The following is a 13,185-nucleotide window of genomic DNA, read 5'->3' on the forward strand; positions in this document are numbered from 1 at the left end:
AATGGGAACACGTTATCCAAATTTACTAAATCCAGGTAAAATGGTATTACTAAAAAACTATGAAGAAAATCTGAATTAACTTGAGCACTAGGAAAAACATGGAAGCATAAAAGTGATCATCGCTACACAGCATATTCAAAAATCTTCTGTGTCTCTCCCTTGTTACACTAAATGCCTAAGAATGCACTTGGACTGAATTTTCCATTGTTCATTTCAAAACTACAGACCTTTAATTTGATAAGCAGCTTTGTTTCTATCAACTCATTTGTAAAAAACACCATCAAGCTTGTGCTCTTAAATATATATATGTATATATAAAAACATACAAAAAGTACAAGATAAATCACATTAAGAAACTTTTACAGTGTAATTGTCCTGATTATTTTATTCTTGAGGGCCAATTTTTTTTTTTTTGTGCACAGAATCTCAATGTGACTGTTGTTCCAGAATTCAGCATAGTGCCACTGCACAGAATTCACCTTTCTGTGCAGTCCATTAAAAAACAAAACCCCAAAAAACAACACACACCACAGGACAAAACATTCTTCTTAAATCAAATTCTATTTGTGAATTCAGCAAAATAATTTCTATAAAATAAAACAGCAAAATATTTAAATAGTATAGGGTGGGCTGTATCTGTTTTGCAGGGGTATTTGGTTTTTAGACAGGTTCCAAAAAAATTACACACATTCAAGTTACCAATTTTCATTTAAATACAGTATTTACTGATGCGTTTCTTTAAGTCTTTAAACAAATGTTTATTCTGGAATAGAGATACCTCAGAATTGTACTTGACTAACCAGTAGTTTCTTTTATATTCAAACCCTGCTTCTAATGTTAAGATTTTCTGTATAATGGATAAAGAGCTAAGACAATTCTCGCTTTCAAGTAGAACTGTGAACGAGCAGAAAACCAGCAAGTTAACTTGGTGCAGTGGCACTCACAAGTACTCTGTGATTTTGTTGACTTCCACTTCACTGGGATGCAGTAGAAGGAAAGTGTTAGAAGTTTATCTAATAAGCTCTACCAAAGAAACAAAACAAGCACACCAAATACAGTCTATTATGCTCCAGGCATCCTGGCATAGCAAATTTTTGCATATTTGTTTTAATTCCTATTACTGAAAACTAAGTGTTCTTTATCCCACCCAGAGAGAGAACTGTCAAACATCAGATGTGAGGAACATATGTGAAACTGAAAACCACTTGTTTGTCACATTTTCCCTCCCCATTTTATAGTCTAGGTGTAAGAAGAAAAAGTTCTGAGCAATACAGTTGTCACATTGGGACAACTGCTGTCACGCTTGTTTTTTGTTTTTTTTATTCCCCTCATTGGCTACACTAACTTGGTGTGAAGCCATGCTAAATGTTACAGCATAACTATAGCTTCAAAGTGATTAACCTAATACCAGAATGAAAAAGGCAATGAAAAAAGATCTAGAAACAATGTTACATCACCAATTTTCCACATCAACCAAATAATTAAAAGGTTACCAGCCATTACGTTGCTCATAGTAAAATCGACTCCAGTGGCAAAGAATTAACATGAAACTATTTTTGTGGTTGACATGGATAGGCTTTTTCGTAAAGGAGTTGATCCAACTGCCATGAGGCAGGCAACACTGGTTGCAGAGCGCAGCAGATATATCAAGAAATTATTTTTTTGTTTTTGTAGATCTGTGAGTCTCATCAAGACAAAAAAAAATGTTTCTTGCTCAAGAATTAACAGTCAAACATTAATATACTATATACACCTTTGCCATTTACACATTAGCATCAGGCCATTTATTACAAAACACTATACACTTTCCACTGCAGGCGGGTTATATATTGACAGCAATTTTCTGCAGATAAGACAGTGAATAGACTCTCCACTCCATGTTGATTAGGAATAGTTTTTCTAGTTTTAAATATTAGCCAGACACAGAGAAAAGTTGGACTGTAAGGCCTGGGTGCACAGTCTTGATGGAGCAAGTTAATTGATTATGTGCATTTCACTAATCTTTTGTCTGAGGCGGGGAAACTTCTTCACTGCCTTCGTAGTTTTCTTGTGCTCGTTGGCCAGTTCGCTGAGGGTTGTTCATGTGGTGTGCTGCAGGGCCCGTATATGGCTGTCCATGCACGTGGTTATTCTGCAACAAAGCACACACATTTCAAAGGGATTTAACCCTGTGGGCTGCCTCCTGCCTCCCTGCTTTCCCCCTTTCCACTCAGACCAGCAGGAAGTACCCTCAAGCACACCAACTTCTCAGGTACCCACACAACATGAACACACATCCCAGCTGCTTCATTCCTCTGATTCACACCTTTCACTTACCTTGCCAATTTACACACAAGGGAAACAAACTTTCAACTTGTAAAGCTAAAAGGATCAGTTGAAACAGTAATCTCAACTTTTGAATCACAAACAGTTACATGCAAAGCAAAAGCAGCAAGAAAGGAAAAAAGGAGACCAAGAGAGGTTGCCTATGTGCTGCCACATTACACTGTGCACATATTTTATTAACAGATTCAACCAGCTTGACTTTTTTCCCTAAAACAATGCAAAAAGCAAACCTGTGTTTATGCAGCATACTTTAATTTTTAAGGGGGAAACCTCAATGTTATAGAACTGAATGAAATCTAGAGCAGCAGCTTTCTGCAAATGCTCTGCCCCAATTTAAAAAGTCACACACAGATCTGGCAAACAAAACCACCTCATTTATCTATCTAAATTTCATTTGCAGAAGCCAATTTACACACAAGGGAAACAAACTTTCAACTTGTAAAGCTAAAAGGATCAGTTGAAACAGTAATCTCAACTTTTGAATCACAAACAGTTACATGCAAAGCAAAAGCAGCAAGAAAGGAAAAAAGGAGACCAAGAGAGGTTGCCTATGTGCTGCCACATTACACTGTGCACATATTTTATTAACAGATTCAACCAGCTTGACTTTTTTCCCTAAAACAATGCAAAAAGCAAACCTGTGTTTATGCAGCATACTTTAATTTTTAAGGGGGAAACCTCAATGTTATAGAACTGAATGAAATCTAGAGCAGCAGCTTTCTGCAAATGCTCTGCCCCAATTTAAAAAGTCACACACAGATCTGGCAAACAAAACCACCTCATTTATCTACTGTTTTGCAGAGTTTGTGGAGAAACCAAGAGTATGAGGATTGGGTGTGTGTTAGTGAGAAATGCTGTCTCTTGCAGGAAAGTGAACACATGACAAGGGCAATGGTGAGGTTACGGAATGTGTCTGAACTCGGGAGCTCAGGAAGGAGTGGGAAAATCTGCATGACTTACCAACTGCTCTGCTGAGAACATCAAGTAAGGAAAGCAAGATGGAGGGGAAAATGGATTTGGGCAGGAAAGGAAATTAAATTAGCAGATTTGGAATATACAAAATGAATTGGAACAAAATATGGCAACTAAGTGAGGGATCCAATAATTTAGTCAATTCAATAAGAAGACCCTGGTTATGATTTCTACCAGATCTGGCTTTTGACTGCAAAGTATTAACAAAGCAACCATTTAACATAAAAACAGATTTGGAATTTTATATGTACTTCAGATTTAGAGATCACTGTTCATAGCACGAGTTACACGGCCACAAAGACATCTGCTTTTTTTCCCAAAAGTCTTTCACTTATCCAAATTCAGGCCTTGAGATTTGATCTTATATTTGAAAACAAGAAAGCAGCTCACAAAATATTATCAATGTCAATAAATACAGCAGAATCAAACTCAGTATGCACTAGGCTGTGATTACATCAATCTCTTTGCTCTTTCTGTGGATGATTAACCCCTGAGCTGATAAAATTCTCATCTGAAGCTCTGATGGTGAAACTGCTCCTGCTGAAATGGAGGTTTACCTTTATTCCTCCAAATATGGTATTTGACAATAACATGCTTCTGGCTAAATACCTATAATTTAAGTCACCATAAATACTAAAAAAAAGCAAACCTGAAACTGAATAAATAGTTCAATTCAGAGCTTTTACCTGTTGATACTGGGAACCAGGTGAATGGGGATACAGTGGTGCATCTTCAGGTGGAGAAGACTCATGTTCATCTGGGGCATCAGGATCATCTGGTTCCTAAAGTTTGAAACAGCCCATTTAATTTACTTCTTAAAAACATATCATAATTATTCTAGCCCAAACCAATCCTGTGTGCAAATGATTGTTTTAGACATGCTAGAGTAATGTTTCAGACATTCAGAAAAAAATTCCACCCCACCCTGTCACCTATAGCTTGTACTGTACTAAATAAAAATTCCCTCTATCAATGTATTACTGGAAATACAGACCCATTCATAATCTAATTCAAATGGTCAATTTCAATTTTATACTGCTAATTCTCTAAGTGACAGATGTCTATAGGAACAGTAATAAAAACGAAAAAATAAAAATATAAATCCATACTTATAAAGTCCATATGAAATGTGTTACCTCTTAAATGAGTGGAGACTGTTGCTAAGGTTAATTATTTACAGAAGCACTTTACTCAATTTGTTAACTAAAAGTCAAATGAATTCTTTACCTCCTCTGGGCAGAGCTCACAAGCCTTTGCCAGAGTCATCCTAGCACTGTGTGACCTCTCTAGGAAGTAGCCATTTGATGTTTCATTGCTCTGTATTGGTGGAGACCAATTATTGTAGGTGTACTGGGGATTGCCAGTGTATGGTCTACGCTCCAGCTCGTCTCCAAGCCATTCCACTGCCCAGGTCCATTTTCTCTTCAAATCTCCATTGCTCTGCAGATGGAAAATGAACAATTCACAATTACTTCCTCTGTTCTTGAAAACAGAAGTATTTTTCCTTCCCTATACATCAGCTGTCAGAGACCACCAACCTATCTGCTTTTGTTTAAAGGAGTCGCAAATATCCTTTTTTCCCCCAAAGAAAACTTCAAATTTGAAATTAAGTATGCAGATCTGCAGCTGCATCACAGCTGCAAATGAGTGTGAATTTAATCAGACTGCCTTCAATCCCTTATAATGACCTTCTCATACAGAAGGTTCAAATGAGTTGTCCCTGGAAGCTGTAATTTAATTGAGGTGTTAAAAACTGAATAATTGTGGGGTTTGTTTTGGTTTTTTTTTTAAGCACAGAAATGGCAAAAAAAGCAGCAAGAAACAGAATAAAAGGATCACCTGAAGGATCTGGTAAGCTACAGGGCAGTTGCTGAAAAGAGCTACCATGCACTTTATACACTGGTAAGCTCTTTTCTGATAATGATTCTTCGAGCGCTGAATGGTGTCAAAGAGGCCATCCCTGTCATCTGGGATTCCCTTAAGTGCATTGTGAATCCTAGGAAAAAACAAACCAAAACAACAACAAAACTTTAAGTGTTAAAGAGCTTTAGCATTTGAATTAAGGCTCTACATACAATGTCATTACCAAAGGGACAGTTGATGTTCACTTCTGGTGTTAGTCAAGAGGGTTTTCTTAAAATCAGAAAATTAACCTGACATGTCATATATATAACTTAGTTTAAAAATTACCAAACATGCTAAAAATATAACTGAATATGATATATAAAAATAGAAGTATGATTAATTCTAGTCATAGTAATCAACTTTAACAGTTCAATTTTATTACTAAAGTATCTACTGCCTTTACAAATCAGCCTTGCTAACCCAGTAGGTCCTTAGGGAACTGGAACAGTTAAATCCTCAACAGAATGGTTACTTACACTCAGTTATGCTTCTCAAGGACACCCTTTTACAGGCAGCTCCTCTGAGGGGGAATGAGTGGACATATCTGTGCATGGGATAAGGGACTTGGGCATTCCCTGGAACTAAGCCCAGTTTCTGTGCCTTCTGCTCTTGAACAGGGCACAGGAATTAATTGCTACCCTGAAACTGTGCAAAAACGGAGAACTGACATACTTTTGGCTTTGAAAAGACGTCAGAGGGGGCACAGAACCCACACTGGTGTCTCAAAGAGCTACACTCAATGCAGGGAAAGAACTGCCCTCTTTCCTCACAGCCCTGGCAGCTGTCAGCCCAGGCTCCATCTGTAAAGTAATGATGAGCTTTACTTCAGTTAATTTCATTTAATGGCACTTGCACCATTCCAAACTTGGCACTTGAACCTGTCAAATCAAGAGAAATTTAAGAGAGTGGGTCTGATGCCAAGGGCCAGCAGCAGTGATCTTGCAGTACCAGAGGACAAGCTGCCCCAAGGGTCAGATCAGACTCGTTTTCCAGGAGTTACAAGACACCATTTACAATGGACAATTTCACTATTTTGTGGTGGTTTGTTGGTTTTGTGGTTTTTTGTTTTGTTTGGTTTTTTTTTTTCAGAAGAGAAGACAAATATCACTAAAACTCTCTGATTATTACAGCAAAACCAAGAACAGGACAGAGACAAGTACTTCAAGCTATGGCCAGAAGTGGCAGCAAGAAGTAGTGGATGACTGGAACTGGCCATTTAATACCCTCTGTGGAAGCCTAGCACAATTCCATGGAGCAGTGCTACTCCTGACACTGCAACAGAACATGGAGTGATGTACTTCTCCAGGGAAGCCACACCACAACATTCCACCTCCTTCATACCCTGCTATTCCAAATACAGCATTAACCCCAACAACCACTTCCATGATTTCTCACCTGCTGTTCAACCCTAAAAATCCATTGCTTTACATCATATCTATTAAAGTATGCTCATCCTCCAGCATTCTGTGGACTTACTTTAATAAATGGAATTATTTGTTATCAAGAAGATACTGTAAGCTAACTGCATTATATATGCATAGCAAATCCCATAAAGAAAATTACCAAATCCCTACAACTCAGTCATCATATTTTGGAGTGTGGTTAAGCCAGACCAGCATCTCCTTTGAGTCCCTCCTAAAATAAGCCCAGGCAATTTGTAACATTCTGCTTCCACAGCCAAGGACAGGAGTCCACTCCCATACCTAACAAGTGTGCTCTCACTGAAAGTATTTGAAATGTCCTATGAGACACAGTTGGAAATGATTCAGTAAATCCCATACTACCTATAACTGCTTATTATGAAACAGTGACATTTTAAAACTCTGACAGGTAGCACATTGATGACATTTGTGTCATCTCACCTACTTTTGTATTAAGCTTCTGAAAAACTGTTTTCAGAAATAGTATTTGCAGTAATCAAACATTTTAATAACTTTCAAAAGCTTTATTCTGTAAACATATAAAAATTAGGTTTTCAACTGGATTAATATGTAATATGCTGAGTTACAATTCTCTTGAAATGCGATCATATGGAGAATACCTAAATGTGAAATATTATTTTCTCCCACATTCACACTTCATGTGTGTCTTGGTACCACTCCTACCTCTGATGTGCTCCTGAGCAAGCCCAGGCTGTCACTGACCCACCTCAAGGGGATTGTTTCTGTGAATCAATGTGAGCTCTTCACAGGGAAGTTTAACCTGAGTTTCACCTAAAGAGCACATTCTCTTCTATGTGAGAAATCTTGGCTTTATAGCAAACTTCTCTATAGTAAGGAATATGAAAAATTGTACTTACCTTAAAATTTCAGATCAAACCACAGAAAACTGCTTTATTTGTGAATTTTGATTTAATACCTATTTAAAACTAGCCTATTGAAAGGATTACCAACAGAACCACTGGAAAAACAATCTGTACAGAACAATACTGAATTATTAAAGGACAGGTAAATACTGACCTGTGAGTTTGCCAAGAGTCCTCAATTAACAGGATTTGCAGAAGCAGATCCAAATAAGGTCGAAGCTCATATGTATATGAATATGCAACCTAAAAAGTGAAAATGCAGAGAACACAAGAAAGCATTCCTTGAGGCAGGCAGCTTACACAGTGAAGTACAAGAGCACAATTTATTTGAAGTTTACTGTAATTCAAAGGATATTTCTAGATACAATACTTCTTTTCTAGAAAGTTTTGGTTGTGTCAGGAATTTTATGGGTTGCAATTTAATTTGATTTGTTTTTAAATACAGTAGGTTCTGTAAAGAAAAAAATGTCTCTTTTGGATTTTCTGACACAGTTGATCTGAAACTCCAAGCATGATATGCTGAAGACAGTACCTTAAAACATATCTTTAGAAAATAAAAATTTAAAAATGGCACTTTTCATTGATATTGCTACTTTTAGGCAATGTGTACAAAGGTTGTCTTCACAGGTTACCCTGTCCTGTAAAATACATGGGTAGCAAAATATCAATAAAGTGATTTTTATTATGATTCAAGTGTCAAACAAAGGGACATAGAAAAATGTGATGCTACATGAAAAAAAAAGTGCAAATATAAAGATGGGCTAACAGAAATAAAGAATTTTATTTGGAGTGGAGAAGTCTGACCTTACAGAGATTACAATGGAATTATAAGACGGTATCAAAGATTCTTTGCTGAGTCTGAAGCCAAATACATTCTGCAGACTTATAAAAAAACCTTACTTAACAAACATACTTGAAATAAATCTCTCACAAGTGAGATCTAAGGAAATTATTCCGACTTACCATGTCATCTACGAATCTCTTTTATGGATAATGACAAAAAGCTTTAGCAGATGCTCTTGAAATTCACAAAGACCACCTCAGTCTACTTTCCCCCCTTAACACATCTTTCCTGACTTGTTAAAGGTTGATTGCTTCCCTAAATTCATAAAGCACTTCCCACAGTGCTCCAATGTGATGCAGAGACCTAAGACTGTAAATACTGACAGAGGATGCCATCTTGAGGAAATTTATTCATCAAGCACCCCTTCAGTATTTCATACAACATTCTTACATATAAATGCAGAATCATTCATATTTTTATTCCCATCTTTCTCCTAGCTTTGTATTTTTACCTGCCAAAGTAGTTCACTGAGGACTGTGGAAGAGAACTGAGGATTCTCCCAGCAGCAGAAACGAAGCAACTTGATGGTCTCTTCAGAGTTGCTGCAATCTTCAATAATTTTCTTTACATAACTAGTTCTCACAAACAGAATGTCTGCTACGTTCTGCTGAAGTGCCATTATAGGTTGAGATAAATTAGGATCACCATAAGGGTTGGCAAGTGGGGGATTACCTGAAACAAACAGTTATTACAGATTAAAAGGTGCTGAAGTACCTTCAGTGTAGACACTCCAAAATACAAAGTGATGTAACTCATCAAAAAACACAGAGGGAGAAAAACACAAATCCTCCCTTAACAGCTGACTTTCTTTGAAAAAAAAATAGTATGAAAGAACTAATTTTTATGTTTGTGAAGCTTGACACTTGCTGCCTGAGAGAGCTACTTCTCCCTCTCTGATAAGAATATGCAGTGACAACCAAAGCAAAACAGCTGGAGACACATTCACATGCAAGAGGAGAATTCACTCAGATTTCTCACAGAAATCCTCTTATCTCCTGCATTTATCTACTTCATTGCTTGTGTAACACAGCCCAAGCCATATTTTAAGGACATAATGTCTGTTTACTTCACAAGACAATGCAAAAGTGTTCAGAGGAGTATCTATGTTAGAACAGTCTCATTTGAATCTCTGGAGTGTAGAGAATAAATATACTTTTGCAATTAATGTATCTTATTTAGTCAGCTTCATTTTATGTAGTGAAAGAATGTTGATTTGCTCCTAATGTTTATAAATTTAGCAGTGTTTAGAGTTATTGTCTGAAGATGCCCAGAAGACTAAGGAAAACTTTTCTAGTTTCATAAGCTGAAGCAAAAAAATAACTTTATTATGCAAACAGTAATCATAATTAGTAGTCAAAGTAAAGTTCATATAAACAATATATTTTAGTACAATATTATGAATAAATTGAATATACAACTATTTTTCACAGGTAGACTACCTTTTCAGTTTAAGCTTCAAGTAATGCACTGGGAAAAACCCCAACCAAAATTGCCACATGATTCTGAAGCTTATTACAGCACAGTAAAATTTTCAGTTCATTAATCTCACCACAGCACAGTCTAGCCTATTGACTTTATAGCCTGACACATCAAGCTGTAATGAGTTTCCCATTAAATAGCTTCTCTACAGATTTCTAATTAGGTTTTCTAAAATATGCTTAGCAGAACGTGCACAGATACAGGCTATAAAGTCCACATGGCCCCATATCCTGTCACCATTCCTCAAAAATAACTGCACTCTATTCAGCTATTGGAAATGTTAATGATTTACACTGTGGTTAATCAATTTCTAACTGATTATTTTTTATAAATTGAAGTATTGGCTTCTGTTTGCTGTCTTGAGTGTCAATTGTCAATATCAAATAATATTCAAAACAATGCAACATCTCTTCAGTGCTAAGCACTATCAGTTATCTCAAAACCTGCTGTGGTGCTTTTCCTGTACAGATTATTTCTGTGGTCTATTTTTCATTGCCTACTCAGAATAAAAACATCTTTGGACAACTCTTGACAATGGACTTAAACTATTCCAAAAGCATTACTATTTTGTAATGAACAGCATCCTACTTTACTAATTATTTCCCTGTATTTTTAAGGAATAAGCCAAGCAACATAAAATACTGATTTCTGTTTTGGTCTTTTTAGTATAACAAATCAGTTTTGCTTACGACAGATTTGTTTCTTTAAATGAAAGGAGCTGCTAAACATAAAAGGAAAACATTTTCCAGCTGATCCACTTTATAAATAATAGCCAAACACGCACAAAAAGACATTTACTGGTTTAGTCAATGGATCTAAAGCAAACCCAAGATTCACAGTACCATTGATAGAGGACTGCATCCGCGATGAGACGTTGCAGCAGCGGATCAGCTGAGACACCACGGTGTACAGCTTCCCCAGCTCAGCATACTGGTACTTAATTGGAGGGCCTGGACCTTCATCCAGAGCCACGAGCATGAAGGTTGCAGGAACATTTAGTTTCAGAAGTTGTGTCTTCTCTGCTACACCTTTATGGGGCAGGGAGGGGAAAAAAAAAATCTTGTTTCTGGCACTGAAAATAGTTTTAAAATTTTTTAAGAGAAAAATAACAAGAGTTTACATGACTCGCAACTTTTTAGTTCTTGGGTTCTATTAAGCCCTCCTTTATACCTTCTGGGAAAAAAAATCAATAAAGATGCACAAGAAAATTATATACAGCTGAAAAATCACATTGAAGGAGAGTTGTAAATTGCTACCATTTCTTCACAGTGCTCATTAGCACTTAAGCAACACACAAGCAGCACCTGTGTTAATAGCAAATCTCAGAGAAGTCTTTTGGACAATAAATTAATCCTTTTATTGTGAGGCCCAGGATAGGAAAAACAACCCCCACAGTGTATTTTGGTTTTTTTCTATCATGTCCTAGATACATCAATCACAAACTTGAGACATTTTTGAACTGTCACAAAATGTCATAAACATAAATTAAGTGACAAATAAATAAGAAAACCTCCAAAACCCCAACCAACCAAAAAATCCAAACCTACACTGGTTTTACTGCAAGAATACCATGCATATACTACACAAGTACTCACCAGGAAATTCACTATATTCCCTCTTGCACTATGTTTCTCATTTTGTTTGAAAGTAATGATTTTTCATACACTTCCAAGTCTTTCTTATTCTAAAATACAACTCAGCCTTACCTTCCATTTTTCTGATAAGGAGGAGTGTAAGTGGTTTCTTAATGGCATTTTTTCTGATTATGCTAGAGTTTTGTAGTTGCATCCTCTGTAGAACTGACCTCTCACTTGCTTTGATGTGAACAATCTACTATTTGATTTCTCAAAATGTCAGACAATTTAATCTTTTCCACAGAATGCAGGAATGATGTTATTGTGGTTTTTGCTGAATGGACTCTACACTCATACAGAAGCCTTCACGTAACAGTAGTGAGACAAGGACAACTGCTTATTGTATTAGTATTTTCAGGTTTATCTCTGCAGGGTAGATTGTGATAATGATCAGACTCACAAATAAAATTATATTTTCCTAGCTGGCCTCTGAGTGCTCTCCTACTCAGAGGCCTGAACTGCACTGACTATGAAAAGCTAGTGAAGAAGAAAAGAGAAGTTGGAGCAGAAGAATTGCATCTCTCTTCTCTGCCATGACACTAATTCTACTCTGGTGTCATGACAGAAACCTGCCAGAGAATGCTTTGGTAGGCAAAGTACATGAAAGCAACAGACATTACAGTTGTAATTAAATTAACACAATTGTCTAGATTAATTTTAGAGATAGGAAATTAAATTCCTTTAAAATTGTCTACTTCCTGCATGAGCTGATAAACAGCAACAGTCAAGTATTTTATAAAATTGCACCCCCACCCTCTCTCAGCAGGACACTGTTTTACAGCTCCAAGCTTCTCATGTTTATCTTCCATGGATGACAGGGAGACTGAAGCCCCAAACTCCAAAGAGGAGGAACACAGATGCTAGGGAGCATTTATATGACATATAACTATAACAATCTGCCTAAGGATGGAAAACTGGATCCTCCTGCTGTTACCTCTGTAACTGGATCATCAATAAAGCCCCAGTTTATTGCAGTGTTGTCAGTAACAGCAGTTTGCTTACCTAGATTGGCATACATCACAAACAGATTGAAATACTGCTGCAAGTGGCGCCCGTGCTCGGATACCTCCCTTCTCAGAAGATTCAGTACCGCCCTCAGTAAGTGATCACTTAAACTTAAGTTATCATAAGCCTAGAGAAAGAAACAAGTTCTAGTGTTAGTGGCTGAATCTAGCATATCTTGATTTAGTTTCTATTTTTTACTATGACAGAAAACAGAACTGGTTAAAAGGTATGGGATTTATACAAGCTCCAAAGTACCAGCAGGTGGGCAGTCTCGAGTGTCTCACGCAGACAAAAAGACACAGACAGGGAGTAAAACTCCCATCACTCAATACTGTGTAAGTCCAACAAATTATAGCTACAGAAACTTTTAACTGGGCTTTTTTTCCAATAGCAGATAGGCCTAAATACTCAAGAAACACATATGCAATTCCAATAGTAGCTTTGTAGACTAAGACAACCAAATCACCTCTACAGGTGTATTTCAAATACCTCACAATACAGAACTTCCTAAGCCTATGGGAGCTTCAACTTAATTCTTAATGAATTCTTTTGCTGGGCACAGTAGTGAAAACATTCTGAGAAGGTAAATGGGACCATGTAAGCAAAATGAGACATTAAAACATGACAAAGCAAAGGCTCAAAAAAGTTGATCTTTTTAACACTGTTATCACAAGTATCACAATAAGATGTAGGGGTTTTTTTGTTTGTGTGTAAAA

The 13,185-nt window shown here is 36.8% G+C and overlaps 1 protein-coding gene across 4 annotated transcripts in view; it reads right to left on the reverse strand.

The window, feature by feature from the left end:
- Window positions 1-357: 357 nt before the first annotated feature.
- Window positions 358-13,185, reverse strand: part of USP9X (ubiquitin specific peptidase 9 X-linked) — a 96,714-nt gene continuing 83,886 nt past the window's right edge. For 3 of the 4 annotated variants that reach the window (XM_039729339.1, XM_039729336.1, XM_039729335.1), the window contains 8 exons: window positions 12,467-12,596; window positions 10,673-10,858; window positions 8,803-9,023; window positions 7,662-7,750; window positions 5,137-5,293; window positions 4,525-4,737; window positions 3,984-4,079; window positions 358-2,131 (listed from right to left, as the gene is read on the reverse strand). In XM_039729339.1, the coding sequence (XP_039585273.1) occupies window positions 1,997-2,131; window positions 3,984-4,079; window positions 4,525-4,737; window positions 5,137-5,293; window positions 7,662-7,750; window positions 8,803-9,023; window positions 10,673-10,858; window positions 12,467-12,596 (1,227 nt within the window). In that variant the 3' untranslated portion in view covers window positions 358-1,996. Of the gene's footprint in view, window positions 2,132-3,285; window positions 3,297-3,983; window positions 4,080-4,524; window positions 4,738-5,136; window positions 5,294-7,661; window positions 7,751-8,802; window positions 9,024-10,672; window positions 10,859-12,466; window positions 12,597-13,185 lie in introns of all 4 variants that reach the window. The other variant, XM_039729338.1, reaches the window with a different exon arrangement.

Source organism: Passer montanus, unplaced genomic scaffold, assembly GCF_014805655.1.
Source record: "Passer montanus isolate IOZ18808 unplaced genomic scaffold, ASM1480565v1 scaffold69, whole genome shotgun sequence".
Taxonomy (NCBI): Eukaryota; Metazoa; Chordata; class Aves; order Passeriformes; family Passeridae; genus Passer; species Passer montanus.